Raw genomic sequence first — 25789 nt, forward strand, 5'->3', positions numbered from 1 at the left:
GCGGAAACAGGTTACAGGGAGGGAATTCCATGTCTAGCAATTCGAGGAAAGAAACGGTCAGAATAGAAAGCTTTCCGGTATCGGATGACGTCTGCAATGAAAGTAAAATGAATCCGATTGCAGGAGAGTAGAAAGTGGAACTAATTTGTATATTGGTTTTGAAAAGGGACATATTATTAATTAACTTTTATTTGTTATTTTTTGCTTTTTATAAAATTTTTTTTTGTCTTATTTTTTTTTTCAGTATTGTTTTATGTCCTCGACATTCAATTGTTTCTTTCTTTTTGTCCTTTAGTCCTCACATTCCATGAACGATTTTTCTGACAAAGGAGGAAGAATTGCTGTTTACTAGGTCAAAATCTACCCATCCCGCAGTTAGCGTTTGTTTTTGACCTTAAAGTAGTATTTTTATTTTAGCTCATTACAAGCAATGTATGGAGAGGTTCCCATCAAAAGAATTTGAAGTTATTTTTCTTAAAATTGAAGACGAGCTTCCGCCATAATAATATTCTATAAATTCTGTTTTTCATATGTTGGCGTATAGAAATGTCTCGCCATTATGAAATTACCACCTTAACGTATTTAAGAAAAAAAAAACAAATGACAACGCGCATGTGTAAATCAGAACGCACAATTCGACCAATCCGATTGTTTTGTGGCTAAACTAAAGCATTTTTCATTTTTTAAAATCATTTTCACTCTTTCCCTTACTGCATGGTGTTTGACACCCACTCGTATTTACAACAGTATCTATCACTTTCGCTTCAGTCACTCTCTTTGTTAGTTAACAATCGAACGTAATAAAGAGAAGAAACATTGGAATTCTCCATTATAAAGAAAAACGAATATAATTACAAATAATAATACTATTTAAATATAGCCGAAGAGATAGACAGCTATCTATCTATCTATCTATCTATCTATCTATCTATCTATCTATCTAGATAGATAGATAGATAGATAGATAGATAGATAGATAGATAGATATAGATATAGATAGATAGATAGATAGACAGATAGATAGAAATAGAGTGTGGGAGTGAACGAGAGCGTGAGATAAATAGAAAGACAGAGAGAGAGAGAGAGAGTGAGAGAGAGAGAGGGCAAGAGGACGAGATAAATAGAAAAAGAGAGAACGAGAGAGAGAGAGTGAAAGAAAAAAAAAGAGGGAGAACGAGATAGCATGAAGAGACTATTTGGATTTGTCTTTAACTGGCTTTGCAAACTCACTTTTTCACGATTCAATTTCACGATTTAATCTGAACCTAATGAGTGACCAAACGGGTTACATTCCCCCTCTCTCCTTTTCTCTCTCTCTTTTTCTCTCCCTGTTTCTGTCTCTGTCTCTGTCCGTCTGTCTGTCTGTCTGTCTGTATCTCTCTCTCTCTCTCTCTCTCTCTCTCTCTCTCTCTCTCTCTCTCTCTCTCTCTCTCTCTCTCACACACAGTGTTAGCCAAACGGGTCGAAACCAATTCCACATTTTATTACAGCATATTTCTTGAACTAAACAAAGTTGGACAATTGAAAAAAAATCATTTAAAAGAATAAGCAAATAATAATAAAAAAAGAAAGTTACCTTAACGACTTTTTGTTCAACAACCACATCTAACCATTCCGTAAAAGCTTCTACGGTCGCCTGTTTTCGTAAAAGTTCTTTAAATTCTTGAAGAACTAAAAAAATAAATAAATAATCAAAAAATTACTTTCATAGAAATTTTATACGAAACTTCAAAGTTCCTTTTCTGCTATTATTATCAACCAACAAATTGGAAATACTTTTTTGACGTCACCAGAGATAAACCAATTAAAACCTTTCAGTCGTCTAGAATGGGCGTTGCTGATGTCGAGAGTCGAGGCAGGCGCGTCCCTGGAAAAACTCTGAATTTCTCTCCACCAAGACACTGTTTTATAGGTTTGTTGAATTTCACGCAGAATTGTCAGTTTTGGAGTTTGAAACGATATTGTTGGTTGAAAAATATTTTCAGGTCACATATTCCAGTGACAACTGGCTTGAAGTGATGAAGAGAATGAGCCTCAACGAAAGCGGAGACAGAAAAAATGGTAGCAATTAAAGATATTTGCCTTTTAGCATTCGTCCGAATCGCATCTAAAGTTAACATAAACCCCCCACAAAAACAAACAAAAAACAAAAAACTGACGATAAAAGAAAAGGAAAAAAGAACGAGTAAGCCGAACGCACAAAGAAAGAAAAAAATAATTATATTTATTCTATCTCGCATATCGATTTCTAACCCTAATCACGTACGTCGAGTAAAGACAAAAAATACCGAAAAAAATTCATATCTGAACTATTCGGACTACTGTTTTCTCCATGAGTGTTATTTGGCCAATGTAATCTCGAATCTTCTTCTTCAGGTCTATCTTGTTGAATTCAGGTATCTTCATGTCGAACTAAAAAATTCAGAAACCTAAAAGGAGTTCAGTCAAGAGTCTTAATTACTGCTGAGAGCTTTTCGGACCGCGAAGACGTCTCGACTCCGTTGTGACGTAAGCTTCTCTCTCTTTCATTTAGTGGACGCTGGCATTCTCTGATTGCCTGAAAGAAAGTACGGATTGAAGATTTTATGTGTTCTTCAGATTTGTCTGATATATTCGCTGCTTCCTTTGTTCCAACTCGGTTGGACCTGTTGGTCTAGTGGTCTCCATTAATTCGTTGTTTTAATACCTCATTGTAATATTTCTTTCTATTGCAGTAGCTTCTTAACAAGGATTGCAAAATTTTGGAACTCTCTTTCTGCTCACTGTTTTCTTTCTACCTACAGCATTGGTCTTTTCAAGACTAAGGTCAATAAGCATCTCCTTTGCGATAATCATCTTTTGTTTTTGTTAGCTGTTTGCATCAAATGGCTTCATGCCTTGTCGCAAGCGATTTACACACAAAAAAAGCAAAAGTTGATACGTAATTACAACATTCATGTCGCTGCTGCTTTTAAACGGTTTTTATTATTTTTAATTATTTTTGTTTATTATTTATATCTGTTTATCATTTAAAATATTAATCCGGAAGAATCCACGTTAAAATAGCATTTGTTTTAGTTGAAAGTGATTTCGTAGTCTTTTAAACTTGTTTTCAAAGTTAACCATTATCTGTTTAGATTTTAGAGTGACGAAACATCCCGTACTATGACGTCACATCCGGTTATGTTTTTGCTTTCTATCTCGTTAATATAAAAAGGGCGATTGTGATTATTCAATGAATAATTAATGTTGAAAATGCTGATAATTTTTTTATCATTTTTTTTTTTTTTTTTAAATAACCCGTTGTTATTTACAAAATTGCCAAACTGTTTTGTTTAAATATCTGTGTTGTCTATAACAAACAAAGTGTAAACTCGAGGGGATCAGAAAACAGGAAATAGAAATAATGATTTGTTCTCGGCACTCCCTATTCCTCGGGGAAAGGGAAGGATAGTTCGAATCCGTTACAAACACAAGACGCATCGTCACTGGTCAATGTTTATTTGTTCATTCAATTCTATATTGCTGATGCTGTTATCGGATGAAGTTTTGTCCATTGACCTTTGAGAAGCAAAACAAAAACAACAAAAACATATCACATGTGTCAGGAAAGGTCAACTAAGTACAGCCCGGGGGGAAAGAAACATTAATTTGAAAATTGCCTTCATCATTACGGTACTCATAATAAACTCCCATTTATTAGGTAACTCCTCTTCTTCTTCTTCTTCGTTTTTATCTTTCTTTTTTATTTCGTTCTCTTTTTCTATTTTTTTCGTTTCAATTAAAAAAAACAACTAAAATACTTTAAAAAAAAAACATCGAGTGCAGAAACCAACTCCTTTAAGCAGACCAATCACAGTTCAAGTAAAATAGAATAACATTTCGGAAACAAAGCCAAAACAAAATATGAAAAAAAAAAACAAAACAAAAAACATCAGACGAATTCAAGAAAACTGAAACTGCCAAAATAAATTTATAAAAACATTGATGTTTGTTCAAACCACCCCCCATAAAAACAAAAATAAAAAAAAACCTCTGTATGATGTATGTACTTGTGACGGAAATAAAATATCAGACACCAAAAATTACGTAAATTGAACAACTAGTTTTATTTTTAAATCATTTTAAAGCGAATGTTTTCCAATGCCACCCCTTCCCCATGTTAAGAATGGCATTCTAAAATCATGCAAAACTTTTAATTATTTGGATTATCTCCCTTGTTTCTTCATTCCCTCTCATGGGTAAATGTTTTCATTAGCCAGTTTCGCAAACGAATTTCGACTAAATTATACTTTTTTCAATAGGAGTAACTCATCCTTTTTTGTGAATATGTAACTTTATTTTAACACTTGTGTATTTGGAGTACCTTTTCCATATTATTTTTCTTATGTGTTGTTACCTTGAAGTTAAGTTTACAATGTGTATACTGTTATTTATTATTTCATCTTTACAGTTTAATAGGTTTAGAATTTCAAATTTCTATTCACACATAATCTACATGTGTCGTCTAAATTTATACATATACCGGCCTGTCATACTATTTCCCATTCGATTATTGGCGAACGTTCGTTTTCTTTATGCTTCCAGTAATGGGTCGCTAACACTGCTTTTATTCTGCGTTTTTTGTTATTGAATGTGATTTTATAGTCAAAGTATGGGGTTTTAAAATCTAGGAAAGTAATAACCGATGAAAAATTTGTTATTTAGATTTTCTTTGTCAAATATTGCGGTTTCACTGTCTGAACTTAGTTCAGAATGAAATTCGTACACTATTTCTATAATGAGACGTTTACTTTCGTTTTCTCTTTTTTCTTTCTATATCGAGTGATAGATATTTTACGTATTTTTCTTAAATTTGAAGTTTGATCTGTTTTCATTCTTTGTATTTTAACTTCATAAATTGAGACGTTAGTTTATATGAATACTAGCTGGCCGCCCGGTGTTGCCCAGTCGTAAAATACGCATAAGTATATTTTAATTATTGCAGATGTCTTATTTATTATAAACAGAAATATCGCAGGTATTAAACGCAACGTCAAATATTTTAGAAAAATAAAGTAAAAAATAAAATACTCGAGCTGAGATCGAAACCAAAGCCTAAAAACTGTGAACAAGTACGATAACTATTAAACCAGCTTGCCAAAATCTTTAAACGTGCTTTAAACCTACTTATCCTTAACATAAGAAAGCTGTCATGTTTCTCAACTGCTCATGTGCAGTCGTAAAACAGTTGACAAACAGATAAAACTCTGACGACCCCTCCACGTACTAATTTTTCAATTTTGACCCTTGTTCTGGATAAAATCAAATAAAAAGTTTTCCACATGTCTGAATATCCTATATACCAAATTTCAAGTTTCTAGATAAAAATTTATTGAGTATATAGGTTGAGAAATGTCCCCACATACATATTCTCACTTTTATAGATATATAGATTTTAGTAATATATATAGATAAATAATGAGTGCAAACACTGGCGAAGCATAATTTGTCCCATCACTTTTGACGGTAGTATCCTCGTATTATATATTGTAAAAGATTTTCTTTGTACTTACATTCAGCGTTTAACTCCATGTCATGTTCACAGTCGGTATCTGTGTAGAGGGCTTGACTACCAATACAGCTCAGGTCGACGCGGTCCACGTCGGCAATCATCTGGTTGACCATATGAACATCATATAACACTGGCCTTGCCGTCTGAAAATGAAACAATTTAAACTGTTTAAAGCACAACAATACGCACGATTGGATCACAATGATCGAATAACAGACATACAAGGTGATTTAGATTATTCGATTTATTGTTTTCATCTTGAGTGTTATTCGCACAACATTTAATTGAATGGAATCCACAAGGACCCATGGATTAACCAATGTAATAGAAGAAACTACTCACACAAGTGACAGCGCATCTGTTTTGCTTGTCAAGTGCGAGAATCAGAAGAAAAAAGAAGCAAAAAACTTGTGTTTGTAGCTGAATTCTTTTTACAGAGTGGAACGATAAAATTGTCGCCCTAAAGAAAACATTACAGCTTTATTTTAAAACTTTTATTGAAAAAAATCAGTTCAGGTTACTTGATTATGTAGTAGAGCTGACATCTATTCAATGTAATCACGCTCAACCTCAATCACTGCCTCGATACGGCCTGGATCTAGGAGCATGCCTTTTCCAATGCCTCAGCGAATACTCGGCGGATGGCGGCGATCATGCTGGCTATTGTATTGTGGGAGGTCATGTTGTTGATGTTTTCGACGTATGACAAAACGAAGTAGTCCATCGGGTTCAAGACAAGGGAGGAGGAGGGTCAGTGAGAGAAGAGTACAAAGTCGTAGCATTCTTTCTGAAGTCTGGCCTGGGTCTCTTTGGACTTGTGGGCCGGCGGCGAGTTCTGCTGCCACACCTAGAGTCTGTCAGCGGGCACCTGATTGTAATAGGGGATCACCACACTTTTCAGCACATCCAGGTACATTTTGGTGTTGACTTTCAAACCGATTTCGAAGATGTGAGGGTGCATGATATAGCCCTCACTTGAAACCACACCAAAGACCAAGAGTTCCTAGGAGAAGCATGCTGGCTCTCCCAGATCCAAGAATGCCAGATAGAGCCAATCCACCCAGAAACTTATGATGATTCCTTTTGTGACAGCACGGGCATGAGCTACATACACTGGGTTCCCACTGGACGGACAGTCTACAAGGAATACTTTGTTGAGGTTTTAAGGGAGTTCAGGAAGAAATTCCGTCGGAAGAAATCAGCACTCTTCAAATCGGGTCAGTGGCATTTCCACCAAGACAATGCCCCAGTCCACAACTCCATCCTCGTCACAATGATGGCCATCAAGACTATTCCTGTTTTTTTTTTTTTTTTAGATAAACTCATTTATCGTTCGTTTTAAAAATTTTTTATTGTTGGGTTTGATTAAAAAAATATTGTTGTTCGTTTTGATTTTTTAAAAATATTGTTTCCATTTTAATTTAAAAAAAATTCTTCGTTTAGATTTAAAAAAATTGTTTGTTTTGATTTTAAAAAATTGTTTGTTTTGATTTAAAAAATATATTGTTGTTCGTTTTGCTTTAAAGAATATATTGTTGTTCGTTTTGATTTAAAGAATTTATTGTTGTTCGTTTTGATTTAAAGAATATATTGTCCTTCGTTTCAATTAAAAATATTTATCGTTTAATTTTAAGTTGATTGTTTAATACTTATTTATTGCTTAAATTCATATTTCATGTTTAGAAACACTTTATTGTGTTCTTAAAACATACATAATTTTGCATACATTTTGTTTATATATATTTAATAAAGTTTAGTTTTACTACAAATCGAATCGTGTTCCTTTCTTTTCTTCTTTTTAAATGTAATTTGCAAGTAAATAATGAACGTATTTTAGTCTTTAAAATCCATGATACAATAAAATGTTTAATTACTTTTAACGCATAAACTCACGACTGTTCCGTTTTAATTAAAAAAAAAAATTGAATTAAGTACGAATCATGGTCCTTTTTTTCTCTTTTTTAATGCGATTTAAAAACTTTGTGCAAACTTTTTCGATTCGTTACCGATAGTCTAAATTGTTTACTAGAACTTTAGCGATGACGTCATTTTTCAGCTCACGGATCTTAATAACATATATTAAAAATGTAATATATATTATTTATATAATTTATATAAAATTTATATATATTATATATAATTATATATAATTTATATAAAAATAAAAATTTTGTTAGTTTTGTTTTAATGTTTTTTTTTTTTTTTGCAAAATGTTTCAGCAACAAAAAACATCTTCGTTTGTTACAATCAAAGCCATGAAACCACTTGATATAAGGACCTAAAACAATTCTATTTCAAAGTAAAAAAAATCAGCCAACAATAAGTGTGAGATGGGTCGATTACGATCCCCCGAAAACAGCAATTTTTCTCCCTTTGTCAAAATCATCGGCCACGGAATTTGAGGAAATCCTACTTTCAATTAGTCGGACTCTATTTTAGTTTCTATTTCAACAATGTAAAAAAAAAAAAATCCCCCGGTTTTTATTAAGCACTCCTCAATGTTGACTCAGATTTATCATTTGCATGTGAGTTTCGTTTCTACAAGATAATTCTTATTCATTTCATTTCAATTATTTCTCTTAAAGTGTCATTTCTTGCATAAGCATATAAACCTATCCTGAAAACTTTTGAATTTGTAGAAAAAAACAATAATATCATAAAATAACTAATAATATGAAAAAAAAATAGACGTGGCAATTCTTACTTGCGCCAAATGAAGAAAAGATGTTTGCCGTTTAAGGGACTGTGAAAAACGGTGAGCAACCGGAAGTTTCTGTTCAGACAATTGTTCAGGGAGATTCTCGAGGGCAGAAGACAGCCAATTCTCCCAATGCTTGGCGAAGTTTCTTATATCACACATCAACCTTTAAATAGATTAAAAAACAATACAAAAATACAAATAAGTATACTATATATATATATATATATATATATATATATATATATATATATATATATATATATATATATATATATATATCATTGCGCACATTTTTTGGGCGGGGTAAATTTGAATATTAAGTCCACCTCCACAATTTTCTTTAGAATGACTACTTTTAAAAGTTTTCGACTATGCTGATTAAGAAAATCTCATTCAAATTTTGCGGAGACAAGTACTTATAGAGATATTAAAACCTGTATTATGCACTGTAATTTTTTCCACTTCCCTCAATAAACTGGGGTTGTCTACCCCGAAAGCCGTTCATTACATGGGATGTTGGAGTGTCTATTCCGAACGCCGTTCTTAAGATGGGGAGGTTGGTGGTGTCTATTCCTAAACCCGTTCTTAACATGGGGAGTTTAGAATGTCTATTCCAAACTCAGCTCTTAAAATGATAATACTCAAAGAAGTGAAAAAGTCATAATTGTTTTATTTTACACGTTAAAAAAGACAACATAAAAATGGAATTTACTTTAATACTATTGGTAGTAGAGTTGAAAAGAAGAGGAAGACTTAAACAATGAATGGAAACAGCTAGGACTTCTACCACTGATTTCGATCACTCTAAATAGTCCATATACAACGAAAATCCCTAACTTCTAAAACTTCTGTTTTTACTTTCCATTATTATTCTAAGGGACCATTTTCCGTAATTGTATCAATTCATACTGATTTGCGCATTCCCTTAATTGCTTTTTTAAAATTTAAATTTAAACAGTACCTGCGTGTTATTAGCCCAAACCATCACTAATTCACAGCGGAAGCCAGATTTCGGCCACGGCCGCCACTGTCCGCAACCGTTGAGGGACGCACCACTTACCGACAACAACCGCAGTCTACTTTTTTGCGGGTGAGGTGGCAGGCTTTCACCGGGCAACATCGGTTAACGGGTCCTTTTGGTAATTCATAATTTATAATTTTAATATATCTTATTTGAGTATCATGTCGAACAATTAATTCGTGTAAAATATATTTTTACAGTTTTAATTTATATTCTTCTGTATATATATATATATATATATATATATATATATATATATATATATATATATATATATATATATATACTGTGTGTGCAAAATCAAGACTTCAAGACAAGGTGTTGATGACAAGGAAAAGTGTATTTCATTTTATGTTACAATTGTTTCAATGTCTAGTTCGACAATTTCAAGCATTATATCGTTTGAAAATTTTCAAAAACCAGCATTTTTTCAGACTTTATGAATAAACACACTTTTGGCAATGTAGCATTTTTTGAATAGAAAGAAAAAAAGGGGGGGGGATCCCTAACGGGGAAAACAATGCGAGAAACATTTACCTTGGTTGTGGTTACGGAAAAGCCCATTTAAATATTAATGTATCGCCTAATTTTCGTATCCTTACTTAAGAACAGAGTTATATTCTTTATATATAGATACTAGCAGTTCCGCCAGGCTTTGCTCGGGACCTATGTACTGTTCATAACTTTATGTGCATATGTATATATTAAAAAGTGTGAATATGTAAAGTAATGCCTTTCTGTATAATAGTCTTCCTTAACTACCATAGAGAAAAGACAGAAATACATTTTCACTTTTATAGATATATAGATAGATTGATATAGTGAATTCAATATATAGTAATGATTTAAAAAGTATAAAAAAGACTCATGTGCCACCACTGAGAATCGAAACCAAAACGTTCAGTTCACAATTAATTTTTCCTCTGCCGTCAATGACTGGGCTATGAAAACATGTTTACTGCAAGGCTAAAAATTAAAATATGAACCAATAGCTACTACGTTATGCATGTATAATGCCGGCGTTCGACCTTCACCTGGCAAATTTCATTTATTTTTAAATTTTCACACTTTTGCGCCGATTTTTCCGGGCTAAAACCCAAATATAAAGTTTCGCTTGGATTCAAATACCCTATATATGAAGTTTCATGTCTGCAGACCAAAAACTCTAGGAGGAGTTTGGTAGGCAAAATTTGTTGAACAAAAATATATACGTATGCATAAATATATATGGAAACAATTTTGTGTTTACTGTAAACTTTTTACGCAAATATTATGCATGTATAAATCATGTAGAATATCTGCATGAATATAATTACACGTAATAGTTAACTAAAGATGATCATCTCATTAGAAAACCAAAGCAACTAATAGGGAATTAATTAAAATGAATGTTTAAAAGAATATGCAAATTAGCTAGATCTTTTGCAGATGAATGCAATTTCCACAACCAAGATATAAGAAAATTGTATTTTCTTGTTAAATAAATAGAAAAGAGGGGTTTTAATATGAATATCAATACATACAAAAGAAAACGAATTTACAGGAGAGTATATATATATATATATATATATATATATATATATATATCCTTGACTGTTTTCACATTACATATATTCTCTATTTGTCGGGTGTCATTTTTTTTTCATTATTATAATATATTAAAAAATATTTATCATTTTATCATTAAAACTAGCAACGGAAAATTAAGTTTAAAACAATAAAGAAATTAAAAATCATTTTTGGAATCAAAATTTAAATTAATTATTTTCCAATACAGATACCGATTCCGATAACCACAAAAGTTTTGATTTTTTAAATCCCAAATTCCGAACAATCGTTACAAAACTAATGCGTATATACGCGAGTTTGTTAAAAAAATTTTTTAGACGATTTGATATATTTGATATTATATTGGATATTATATTTGATATGATTAATTTTAAAGAAGAGAATTTAGGAAATTATCTTAAAAAAAGTCACTTACGTTTCTGGCATTTCTTGCATGGTAGCTGGAATCAAGACTTCTGTTAGAACCTATTTATAAAAAAACAAAGCAAAATGGAATTTCTAAATTGATATTTAAACAAACGAAAATTGATATTTAAACAAACGAAAATAATACATAGATAAATAAAAAATAGTCCAAACAATACGATGTTTAGAAAATGACATTTTTAAACGTCGTGTTGTTTAACAAATTAGACTTTAATGTAATGAAAATAGTTACAAACAACACGACGCACCATTCGGATAAAATAACGTTTTAATGACATGTAACCAATTTTGTTTGGCTATGTTTATGTTTCTGATTAAATAACTTGCGACGTATATGCAACAGTTCTTAACAATAATAATGGTTAAATCTAATGCTTTGAAAAGCAGTTTGGCTTTCAAAAAAATATTTAGCAATTTTTTTTTCAGATTATTATGCATAAATATTTATTTTATAATGATTATTAAAATTCCTTAAAATTATTCTTTTGGGTGTTTTTTTTTTTACAGAATTTGAACCTAACCAATCCGACTTTTTCCAAACTAAAATTAAACTTAAGTTAGTTTACAGTTATGGTTCAAATTCTGTAGAGGTATTATATTTTCCATTATTTACTTATTATATTTCTGAATATAACATTTTGTCAAATTTTACAAAATGAAAATAAATATTTAAAATTGAAATAATAATAATAATAATAATAATAATAATAATAATAATAATAATAATAATAATAATAATAATAATTTAAAACAGTAAATGTATACAACTAATATGAGTCAAAAGTACTTTAAATCAAATTATAATGATAAAAAACAACTGGAAATTCCTGCGGAAAATCGGAACTTAGCCAGGATAACCAACTATTTATATTGATCGTGAGTAGTCCCTATTTTTAAAAATAAAACCTAACCTTCACATTTACCATATGAGTATCTTTTAAAAATTAATTATTTAAAAATATTTGGGGGTGGGCGGAACGCTCAGCCTTATTTTAAACTAGGAGGATTGGAGCTTCGCCTGCTCTTATCGAAAGTTCCTAATTTGGTCGTTGTTGATATATATATATATATATATATATATATATATATATATATATATATATATATATATGATGATTGCAACGTCCTGTCAGACGAGTGCCACTCCCCCAGGCACAGAAAGTCCATGAGCCGAAAATGACTTTAGTCCTGCCGGCAAAATTCGCACGCTATATATATATATATATATATATATATATACAAACATGACACTGAAAACGGTCATTGGTATACAATCATATATATACATGCACGCATACATACATATATACACATACATATAATACACACAGACATATAACACACATATATGCATACATACATACACAACACATAATACACGTACATATACATGCATAAACATACACAAGACGGTCAATGGCATACATACATATATATATATATATATATGTATAAATGCAAGTATACATATATACACATACACACATACATATCTGTAAACATACGCACATATATACATATATACATATATACATACATAATGCATAATACACATTCATACATATACATACACACGCATACATACACACATATATGTGTATGTATGTACATACATATAAATACACACACATATACAAATACATATACACATATACATACATATACTCATATGTACACATATGCACATATATATATGCATACACTTACCTACATATACATACACATACATGAATATGCACCCATACACAAACATGCACATACATACATACACATATACATGCATACATATACATACATACGCACATGCAAATATACACATACACACATGCATATATGCACATACACATACGCATGCATATATACACATATATACAAACAATATATATACATACACACATACATATATATATATATACATATACACATATATATACATATACACATAGATATACACACATATACATACACCTTTACATGAACATACATACACCTATACATACATATATACATATAATGATGGCAGATCAATTATTACATGCTTCCAGCATTTCAGGCCTACACGCGTCACAACATTTCCATGGCTGAGGGAGTATCTATACACAGATGATGTTACAGAGTTTTAGCTTTGTACGACAGCTAAATCTCTCTCTCAGTTCAAAATGTTGACATCCTGCAACAAGCAAGAGCAAGATAGCTAGCAACAAGTCAAACTGCAGCTCAGCTTAATGCGGGTACTGGTCTCCCGCTTTATGTTTTTTTTAAAATCTAAGATTTGCTTCTCCTAGAGGGGTTGCCTTCACCTCACCACGGCTTACGGGAGCCCTCTCCACCCCACATACACATGACAATAAGCAAATGCGTACATACAGATGTACGCCAACATACGCATACGTGTGCGCACACATGCAACCATAATCATGTAGAGGCACACAAATACGTACATACATACATACGTACACACACATATACATGTAAAATACACATGAAGGAACATTCCAAAAGTCATACATAGTAAGTGATCAGCGGCTGGACCGTTTTTGTTAATTTTCCTTCCTGATCTTATTCTTCCTTCCTTTTTTTTTTTTTTTTAAAATAAAAAGTTTGTTTTAGACTCACACATATGCAGTACATGATAATGATTATGATCATGTTGACAAATTCACACATAATTTTCCAAATAACTCAACGTACGAATCGACGAAAAATAACGCTCCAATTGATATGATTTACAGACGCTTGGATTTATATATATATATATATATATATATATATATATATATATATATATATATATATATATATATATATATATATATATATACAGGGTGACCGAAAAAAACAGGACATTCAATTGTTTTTCTGAGCATTTTACAGTCAACGGAGAAAAAAGGCCAAAGACACTAGAGTTTTGATGTGATGTTTTGAATATAATAAAATAGTTATGACCAAAGTTTCATTTCATTCGGACAAAACACTAAGAATCGTGGCCTAATTAGAGTTGGGCCCGTTTTTTTTGGTCATCCTGTGTGTGAGTATATATATATATATATATATATATATATATATATATATATATATATATATATAGTAAAACTGGTAATTAGTAAAAACCTGAAGAGAGTGCTCAATACTATTGCAAAGCAAATATGTGTTTTATTTTTTATTACCGTTTTATCTGTTTGGTTACATATGTTTCGGATGTTGGACCATGTTTACGATCCAACAGGCTCGTCATACCTTACAGAAATGGTTGTTAGTATTTGGAAGAAGTATTTTAGAGGAAATACGAGAAAAAAGGGGGACGTAAGAGATAATAAGGGGGAGGGAGACGGATATCGACAATATTAAAGTTTTGAAGGTTAAAATACATTAGATTGTAGTGTGTGTGGAGGGTAACAGATTCAGGTAGGCGTGAGTGGAGATATATGATATAAGGAGTGTGAGGGGGAGAGAAGATGGTAAAAGAAAGGAGGAGGGTAAGGAGAGGAGGGGGTGGAGGATTTCAATTTTTAGGTTTTAAAATTTTGACTTCTTTTTGGTTTAGTCAGGTATATGAAGTAGATGAGAGAGAAAAAAGAGAGGGAGAGAAAGAGAGAGAGAAAGAGAGAGAGAGAAAGAAAGAAAGGGAGGGAGAGAGAAAGATTTTGTGTAAGTGTCATATGTGTTTGACAAGTAAAAGGTTTCATTTAGAAAGCCATAAGTCGACGTGTTCATTTCAGTTGCAGATGAGTTGTTTTTAGGTAGTTAAGGGTTAATATATACGCTAACGCACGCGCAAATACGCATGCATACAGACACATAGATATATACATTTCTGCACATCCATATTTTTTTAATTTTTTTTAAATTCAATTTTCACCCCAAACAAGGCACAGTGCCACTTTGAAGCAGGGGGCTACTATCAGGGACTTAATTTGCGGGGTCATTATGAAGGGAGATGAGTAGAAAGATGTTTGTTCACATTACACTTGAACTTCTGCATATCATTGCAGTTGGGAAAGCAGAATCCCGAAAGGGCGTTCCAAAGACCCGCAGTTCTGGGGAAGAAACTATTGGAGTAAAAGGCTTTCTTGCACTTAGGGATCTCTACTGTAAAGGGATGAGACTTAGTAGCTTGTCGGGTTTGTCGGGGGTAGTTACGTCGGGGAGGTACAAGTGTTTGCAGTTCGTCAGAGCATTCACCATTGAAGTATTTGTAGAACAGGCAGAGGGATGCAACATCTCGTCGATGGGACAGAGGCTGAAGCCTAGATGACAGTTCAGGACCTATCAGGTTGGCGACTCTCTTTTGAACCCTGTCCAGGAGCGAGAGACAAGTAGCAGATGCACCAGCCCAGATGTGACAACAGTACTCCATACATGGGCGAATGGTTGCCTTATAGAGGTATAGGATACTGTCAGGCATAAGTAGTTTTCTAGCACGGTAGAGGGAGCCAACCTTCCTTGCAGCAGCCTTGGCAATGCTCTCAATGTATCTATTCCAGTTCATATTCCCTGTAAACGTTAGGCCGAGGAGTTTAAAAGAAGTACTTTCAGGCAATGTGTTCTTGGCCATTGCTATTAGTGGCAGAGAAGGTTGCTTGTAATTATTGAAGGAAACAAGCTTAGTCTTAGCAGCATTGAATGTGACCAACCATTTTTGTCCCCATTCCACTACGGATTGGAGGTCATCCTCTAGCGTTTCTGCCATTTCCTTGGATATGTGTTCATTTGTTTCCCCCTCATATCTGTTATAGAGAGTGGTGTCATCGGCAAATATACCCATCTCCGAAACAATTTTATCAGGGAGGTCGTTTATGAATATCAGGAATAATAGAGGTCCAAGGATAGACCCCTGAGGTACTCCCGCATTTATGTCGTATTGTTTGGATGTACGACCGTCGAGGACAACTTTGATTTTTCTATTACTTAAGAAGGATTTAATTACATTATGAATTCTTCCAGTGATTCCATATGATCTAATTTTCCTTAGAAGACCATCGTGCAATACCCTGTCAAAAGCCTTAGATATATCGAAGGCCACCGCTCTACCCTCCCCTGTTTTATCCAATGAACGGTATATACGTTCAGAAACTACAGTTAAGATATCTGCTGTTGAACGGGATTGCCTGAATCCATATTGCTTGTCAGTCAGGAGTTTAGCAGCTGTTAGGTGCTGGACTAGGGCTTGATTAACTAAGGACTCAAATATTTTGGCGAAAAGCGGGAGGAGGCTAATGGGGCGATAATTTAGTGGGTCAGTTCTTTCACCAGAATTCTTGAAGACTGGTACCACAGAGGCGGTTTTCCAGCAGTCGGGAAAACAAGATTCGTTAAGGCATTTATTGTAAAGTTTGGACAGAACTGGAGCAACCTCGGCAGAGCATTTTTTTAATAGCACAGCCGGGATGAGATCTGGTCCACATGCTTTTGAGGTGTCTAGGTTTTTTATAATAGCATGTACCTGAGAAGGAGTGATTTTCAAATCGTCTAGTGAGGCGTCTGTTCGCAGAGGAAAATCAGGGAGTGAGTGGTGTACCGAGTTCAGTGTTGAGTTTGAGGCAAACCGACTGGCAAGCAGATTAGCCTTGTCAGTTTCCGTGCAAGCAACCTCATGATCGTTTGATAGTGGGGGAATAGTTGACTGTCCATTATTTACTACGCTGTTGTAGATTTTCCAAAAATCCCGGGTTCCTAATTTCTGTGCTTCGATGCGTTTTCTGGTGGTTTCAGAGTAATCTGTCTTAGCTGTCTCTATCACTCTCTTACAATTATTTCTAGCTTCTATAAACTTCTGTTTATTTGAGCTGGACTTATGTCGGTTGAATCTGCGGAACGCATGCTGCCTTTGACAAATGGCAGCTGCACAAGCAGAAGTAAACCATTGGGGGGAGTGGGGCTTGCTATAGAATTTCCGTGCGGGAACATGTGCTTCAATAGCAGTTTTGAACCATTCAGTGGTCTCATTTGCACACTGTTCCGCTGGAAGAGTAAAGATATTTTGCCATGGGGCATCTCTGATGAGTTCCCTGATGGCTTCCCAATTAGCCTTTTTGTAATACCTCGTTGTTTTGAGTAGTGGGTATTCAGTTTTAGGGCAAGAATTTAGGCTGATGTCTACCATTATCACAGCGTGATCAGCATTCCCGAGTGGGCTGTGGGCATTTGTTGTACAGTCATTGGGAACCGTTGTCAGAAAGAGATCTAGAAGTGAGGCATGTTGATCTTGCTGGTCTGGGAAACGTGTCGGAAATGTAACCAACTGAGATAGGGAATGGGATATAGAGAAGCTATGTGTTGCGCTACCAGCTACGTCTGTGTGATTAGAGAATCCTAGCCAGTTACTGTTGTGGACATTGAAGTCACCAAATACATGTATTTGTGCGCTAGTATCGAGGGAGAGTGCTATATCTATGCTGTCTGAGGCTTTGTTTATTAGGGCACAGTCTTGGTTTGAGGGAGAGCGGTAGAGAAAATACAAGTAGCTAATATTGTGTTGTATATTTAGTCTGAAGCACATAAAGGCCTGGTCGTCTGATTCTAGTTTTATTTGTCTAGTCAGGGGAAGGTGTTACGAATATAGACTCCAAGTCCATGCATATGTCTGTCCGAGTCCTTACAGACACATACGCACATGCACACATATATAAATAATGTATATGCAGACATACATGCATCTATATGCAGAAATACACATAACTCCTATACACATATACATACTCATATACATATACATACACACATACACACACACGTACCCACACACACGTATATACAATTATATAAATCTACATATTCAAAAAAATATAAGCATACAAACATATATCTATATATATATATATATATATATATATATATATATATATATATATATATATATAGACCTGTGTATATTTATACTAAGTAAATAAAGTTAGGATAAATAAAAAAATAGATAAACGGGTGTAGTTAATAATGCGAGATTAAGTAGACGCATTGTAAGATATGTTCAAAATATATGTTGTTGGTTTAATATTTAGGGGTCTGTATTGATTTGCTTTGCTTATTGGATAGGGATAAAGATAAAATTAGGGATCTAGATAAAAGTAAGAATGAAGATAGGAATAAAAATAGAATAAATTAATAAATTGAGAGATTAAAAAAAAGAAAGTTAAAAAAGGGGGTATAAAGGTTTAAAGGTTAAAGATTATGAGAGTGATGGTTAAATTATAATGAGTCAGGGGTTCTTGTAGTTCCGTTAAGTTCATGTATATATGGGGTGGGCTTCTAACATGGTGCTTTGGGCAGTGTTTATGCTTAACTTTATTTTCAGTGTCAAATGCATTTTTTCTTTTTTTTTTCTCGTATTTCCTCTAAAACACTTCTTCCAAATACTAACAACCATTTCTGTAAGGTCTGACGAGGCTGTTGGATCGTAAACATGGTCCAACATCCGAAACATATGTAACCAAACAGATAAAACGGTAATAAAAAAATAAAACACCCACCACACACACACCCACACACCCACACCCACACCCACATATATATATATATATATATATATATATATATATATATATATATATATATATATAGTACTAATAATAAAATCTCGTTTTTAAACGTTCTTATTGACTCTAGTAGTGATGAATTATATGATCGGGCTCTTTGATGTTATTTTCCTATACATTTCTTTTATCTATCTATCTATCTATCTATCTATCTATCTATCTGTATGTGTGTGGATCGGTGTGTTGGCGTGCGTCTGTGTGTATATATAAATACATGTGTATATTCCAAGCATTTAATACCACCCATTATATTTGCAGACTACTACTACTACTACTACTACTACTACTACTACTACTACTACTACTACTACTACTGTACTTGAATTAGTCGTGACACTATTTGGTTACCTTATAAAGGATGGAATCGCAGATGCAAATGATGTCCACAATCACTTGGTTCTTAACCAATGGCAGCAGGTGTTCTGGCAGACCCTGCCAGAAATGGAGAAGAAAATTCTGAATCTGTAATAAAAAAGACAAAATATATTTAATGAAAAGTCGAGAAAATAATTACATTTTACATTGATAATACGTAAAGTTACTTTATAATTCAAAATATTTTAAAAGTGAGAAGCAAAAAACACTGATTTTAAAATTAAAAAAATTGCTGATGAAGTACAACTTTTCATTAACAAATGTATTTAGTCATACAAATATTATTGGCTACACATGTGCATACGTGTTACTGTTGAAGCTTCTTTTAGAGAATTAACGTCTCCAGACCAGATTATTTCTTATGAAACTAAATTTTAAATAAAATATGGCCTTGAGACGTTGCTTTTCTGAAGGAATCGCAGCAGAAACATGTCTGCAGATATGTAGCCAATAATATTTTTATAAATAAATACACTTATTGCCGGCTTGGTTAATTATATCATTAGTAGACTGGGATAATGTTCAGGAGTGCTCTACACTTTGTTTCATGAGCATCCAATCATAAACATAGCTGAATGAAACGTGTAAACCAATCATTTAATCTGACAAACGTCTCTATTGGGCCACCCTGATTTGAGCTATGATGGTTTCTTCAATTCAGGAATGGTACAATCTAATATCATTAAAAAACAAAAAAACGATGGTACAGCATGATATAATCCATCATGTTTTCTGCAAGAGTTTCCGTTCTTTACTATTTTGTTGTCTGGAAGAAACATACATGCCGCCATTTTCTCTTTTTTGTATTCTTCAACAATTCATTTTTCGTTAATTGTTTTGTGTATTAATACGTCCTAACAATTGTTCATTTTCTACAGACGTTATCGCCGCAAGTTCCGTTTTGCCATAAAATTCTCTTATACAATTTCTTAACTCTTCATATCGCTCTAATAAAGATCTTTTGAAGGACAATTTTTTATAATGTTTTTTATTTTTTTAGGTCTGTCCATTTAATGCCCTGAAAACCACGTAGCATTAATGGCTGTACTTACGTCTTGATAATCACGACTTTCTTTGAATGTGATATGCGGTTTGAAGTGTAAACTATTCTGGTCTTGTTAGAAGTTGCCCACCCAAGACAATATAAAACTACTGGAAATACTCAAATCTTGACAATCTTAACTTTCATCCAATATGATGGTGTTTGAAGTAAGAACTAACCTGGTTTTGTTGAAAGCCATCCATTTCAAACCTATAAAGTGTTGCATTGTTTCATCGCGTAATACGAATGTCCTAATTAGTTAAATACATTGACTTGTGAGGAAGCTTTCTTTATTAGTAGCTTCAGAGTTCGGATTTGTTTGTGGTCTTACATTTGATCTATTTGATTTATTTTAAAAACCTATTCCGATCATTTTAAACAGCGGATATCAGGGATAACCTAAGAATACTAGGAATATCTCTTAATATATTTGAAATAGAAATAATGCTTATTTACACACGCAGAAGTATACAAATCACATTCAATTTATACCTCTGTTCTACTAAACTGAGTAGTTATATTCGTGTTGGTCTGCCACATATGACTTCAATAAATAAAATATATACCCCATTGTGAAACTCACACATTATATATATATATAATATCCATATATATCTATATATGTATATATGTGTGTGTGTGTATGTGTGTATGTGTGTGTGTAGTAATTATTGTGTCAGGTCATGTCATATGCTACTGGTACCATGTAACCCAGTACTACCTGCCTCATGGTCGGGTCACCGGCGACTAAACTGGTTCCCCCACCAGACTTGTTTGGTGAGGAGGGCGGCTAGTATCCCTGAAGGATAAAAAACAAGACCTTTCAAAGGGCGAATGAACCCTTTTTCGGGGTCAACGGCCAACTAGCACTGTGTATATTTGTGTGTATGTATATATGTGTTGGGGTGGAGAGGCCTCCCGTAAGCCGTGGTGAAGGCAACCTTTCTAGGAGAAGCAAATCTCTGATTTAAAAAAACAAAGCGGGAGACCAGTACCCGCATTAAGCTGGTCTGCAGTTTAATTTGTTGCTGGCTATCTTGTTCTTGCTTGTTGCTGGATCTCAACATTTTGAACCGAGAGAGAGATTTAGCTGTCATACAAAGCTAAGATTATGTAACTTCATATTTGTATAGATACTCCCTAAGCATTTGGGCTCATGGACTTTAAGTGTCCGAGAGAGTGGCACTCGTCTGGCAAGACGTTGCAATCATCATATAGTAAGTTATAAAATATATGTGTCAATTAAGCTACACAGAATATTCGGCGTTTCATCCACACTAGGATTCCTCAGACTTATGCCTATATATATATATATATATATATATATATATATATATATATATATATATATATATATATATATATATATATATATATATGTTTAGTTTCAGAACAGTTTCCAATGGTTAGATGTTCTATACAAGTCCTGGAGGTGAGTGGTTCTTGAGTTGGAAGCCACAGAGCAAAAGATTCTTCCCGTGTTGACACGAAGAAAATATATGCGAAGTTGCTAAAGAAAAGGTTTAAGTTTTATGGAGCAATTCTAGTTTCTGATTGGTTGGTAGCACAACGTAAATTAATTTGATTCGTCAGTTCCTAGTATCATCGTTTATAAATAGAATCTCCCGACTGTGCGGGATCATACCCCATTATATCTGGGGATGGTCTCCTAGCAGCTTTGAATGTTTATGACACGTTTCGAGAGATTTTTATGCCCTCATCAGATATTTTATGATCGAAGTTTGTTTGGAGAAACTATATTCAGAGCTAATGTCCTTCCGAAGTGAAATGTGTTTATGAAGAACTGTTTCTTCCAACTTAAGTGTGCCCCCCAGCTGCGTTGGGTTGGGGCCAGATTTGCTTCGTTTCATGGAATTTAAGATTATGGGTTAGGGTTAGAGATAGTTTGTTTATTTTTCATCCTTTATGAATCCTCGATGTGCACGTGTGGGAGGTAGCATCCGTGTGTGTATGTTTTTCTGTGTTTTTCTTTTGTTTCATAAGTGTGTGTTCGGAAAACACATAAGTGTGTGTTCGAAAAACACATAAGTGTGTGTGTGTTCGGAAAACGAAACAATATTATGGCTCTGGAAAAGGTGGATTCAGTCCTCTTATCAAAAAATGCTAAACCTTTAATTTAGAGAGAAAGAAAATATGTACGCAGGAAAACAAAAACACTGAGTCAGTGGCATACACATATATTAGATATTTTAGTCCATTAAAACGGGCAACAGTTATAGCCCGTTGACTTACGATGCCGTGCTTTATGCCAAACTTCTAGATTAAATGTGGTATTGTGGTAATTAATCTTAAACTGTGCATCGATCAGATACCATAATACTTAATTCGTTGCATCGCATCATAATAAATATACGTACTCAATTTCAGTCAGATCGGCTCAGTACTTTCCGAGAAACCTTCTAGAGTAAATATGGTGTTGTGATTACTAATCTATATAATTGTAAAACTCAAATGACCTTGTAACGGGTGTTGTAACCCAACATCCGGTTTACGACTTCCGGTTGCGCATGCACGCTTAAACATAAACCCATAACACCGTAAACAAATAAGCACAAATCGCTGGACCGATTTCGTTCGAACAAACGGACGTCCTTAGAAAAGCGAATATCTTAAATTTGTTGAATAAAAAACTTCAAGATATGGGAAGCAAAGGCAAAACGTGATTACAAATAATACGTATAATCATCGACCTCTTTCATACATACGATATATATTATACTAAATATATAAATAAATAACTCTGAAAATATGTTTTTTTAAATTGCGTTACAAATAAATAAGCAACGCGACACGACAATAAAATGTATTGTTTTACTGTGTACGTTTTCAGAGTCCCAATTGTTTTTTTCGCATTTTAATTAAAAGATATGTCAAAATTTGAATCTGACTTTAAGTACTATGGTATCTGTTCAGTGCACATTTACCTATAAATATTGCAAACCACTTATAATTCAATGGCTGTAAGTTGTTCTTTTTTTTAAATAAACAATTATAAATAGAAAGACTCATAGAAATCTATCTATATTCTTTTTTCATTTTAATATACTTTCATAGAAATGTTTCTGTTATGTTATCACACATTCAAACTGCTTGGCCTAACGTTCACAGGAAACATGAGTTGGAACAATTATATTGAAAACATTGCCAGGGCCGCTGCGAAAAAGGTAGGCTCTCTCTACCGTGCTAGAAAACTACTGACACCTGAAAGTATCCTGTACCTCTATAAGGCCACCATTCGCCCATGTATGGAGTATTGTTGTCACATTTGGGCTGGTGCATCTGCTACTAGTCTCTCGCTCCTAGACAAGGTTAAAAAAAGAGTCGCCAATCTGATAGGCCCTGAACTGGCATCTAAGCTTCAGCCTCTGTCCCATCGACGAAAGATCTTTCTACTCCAGTAGTTTCTTCCCCAGAACCGCTAGACTCTGGAATTCCATTCCAGGTTCCTGCTTCCCTAACTGTACTGACATGCAGAAATTCAAGTGCAACGTGAACCGACATCTTGCTGCCCAAATCCCAACATAGTTCCCCAGTAGTTGCTGTCCCTGATAGTAGCCCCCTACACCAAAGTGGCAATGAGCCTTGTTTGGGGTGAAAATGTAATAAAAAAAAATAAATAAAAATATCTAATATAACATACTGACCCAACGGGTCACGGGTAGTCTAGTATCTATTAATCCTTAACTATACATACAGCGAGTACCATAATCTTTAATCCACTGTATTTTATCATGACAAAAGATCATGCAAAATTTCAGACAGATTTGTCCAGTAGTTTGCGAGAAAAAGTGAAACACACACACACACACACACACACATATATAGTTTGTATGTACATATATGCTTGCGTGTGAACATCGACGCGGTGTACATATTGAACGTATACGTGACCCATCATATTCGGCCATATATTTTTAGCGCCCAAACCGTCGTCTAAGTCGACGCCCTCTTGTCGTCATAATTAATAATGCCCAATTTTGTAGAAGTAACCATTATCAGACAGCAGATTACAAAGGTAAAAAAGCCGATGGTTTACGACGCAGTCAACCCTTTTAATCTTTTCCAAGTACAAAGCTAATGAACGAAATAAAAGATCATTGTCAAGAAAGTACGGCGAGAAAATGCATTCTGTTATGTGTGCAAATACGACAACCGTTTAAGGTGATCACTCTGTCAGAGACACAGGTTCAAATTTTGGGATAATGAAATAGTGGGTCGACTATGAAAGGAGAAGAAGAAGAGGCAATGAGAGAAACAAGAAGGGAGACTAAAAACATGGCGGATACAAACATCTTCCGTTCGACTCTTTGACTTGTACTCTTGCCCTTCACTCATAGTGATCTTTTCAGATCGTATTCGATTGTTCCATTCATAAAGGCGATCGTTTAATTTTCATAAAACCGTTAAGATTAAGGTTGCTAGAATCGACCGAAATATCAGTTAGCTTTAAAGATGTATCCATGTTATTATAATCCGGCTAAAATTCAATCTGGATGCCAGATAAAAAAAAATCCCTTAAATGTCCAATCATGAACTGTAATCTAATAGAGAATATGATTGATTTTACTACGATATAAATAGTGAAATTCGAAAAAAAAGGAAGAAAAACACAAATACATCTATTTTTTACAAGACGCGTTCCAAAAGTAATGTCTCCTATTTTTATTCTGCCTAAATGAGTGGATTGCAAATTGCATTGCTATGATGAATGAACTTATGCATTCATGATCTGAAAGTATTATCTCTCTGTTACAGATATTGACGGTGTGGGAGTCTAAACATGCAACTACTGCCATGGACATGTATCAGAAGCAGAGGTCCGTCATTGAATGTCTGGCAAAAGTGCATTGAAATGTTGTTGACTATGTAGAAAGATAAATTCTGAAGTACAATAAGTCGCTCGTTTTAATAGAACCACTCCTATTTAGCTCTTCAACCTTTTGAGTTACTTTTGGAATGACACTCGTTATTAAATTGTATTATTTATCTTTTTATTAAATTACATCATCGAGTCATCGTAAATTGATTGAAACTATTGAAGTTATTTAACTAATTAACTTATTAAACATTATTTTAAAATTTAATATCGCATTAATTTATATACAAAATAGATCGATAAACAGATAGAGAGATAAAAAGAGAGAAATAAGAAATATATTAGAGAGAGGGGGGTAGACAGAGAGACAAAGAGAGAGAGAGGGGGATAGAGAGAGAGAGAGAGAGAGAGAGAGAGAGAGAGAGAGAGAGAGAGAGAGAGAGAGAGAGAGAGAGAGAGACTCTTATATATAAAAAGGAATATTTTTTACAAGGGAATATTTTACTTTACACCGGTAAAGGAGATAATAAAATTTCAGCAAATTATTTCTTCTTAAAAAGCTGGAGATATAGCTTAGTGGTAGAACATTCAACTACAGCTCGAGTGATCCTCTGTTTATGCTCGGATGGACCTCACTATTTTATTTTAATTTTTTCTTATTAATGATTTCAATCTTCGATAAAAGAGGAGGTACAATTTAAAATCACCGTAAATCATTTCTTAAGTTGCATATTTTAAAACTTAACATTAACC

At 33.7% G+C, this 25789-nt stretch overlaps 1 protein-coding gene across 1 annotated transcript in view; it reads right to left on the bottom strand.

Annotated features, from left to right (window-relative positions):
* LOC145276667 (DNA-binding protein RFX6-like) overlaps nt 1-25789 on the bottom strand; it is a 182393-nt gene that overhangs the window by 44724 nt on the left and 111880 nt on the right. The window contains exons 8-12 of the mRNA XM_080127854.1: nt 19131-19244; nt 11240-11289; nt 8238-8397; nt 5535-5676; nt 1577-1671 (exon numbers count right to left, since the gene is read on the bottom strand). Of these exons, the coding sequence (XP_079983980.1) occupies nt 1577-1671; nt 5535-5676; nt 8238-8397; nt 11240-11289; nt 19131-19244 (561 nt within the window). The remainder of the gene's footprint in view (nt 1-1576; nt 1672-5534; nt 5677-8237; nt 8398-11239; nt 11290-19130; nt 19245-25789) is intronic.

This window comes from Euprymna scolopes, chromosome 5 (genome assembly GCF_053919585.1).
Source record: "Euprymna scolopes isolate OS-2025 chromosome 5, ASM5391958v1, whole genome shotgun sequence".
NCBI lineage: Eukaryota > Metazoa > Mollusca > Cephalopoda > Sepiida > Sepiolidae > Euprymna > Euprymna scolopes.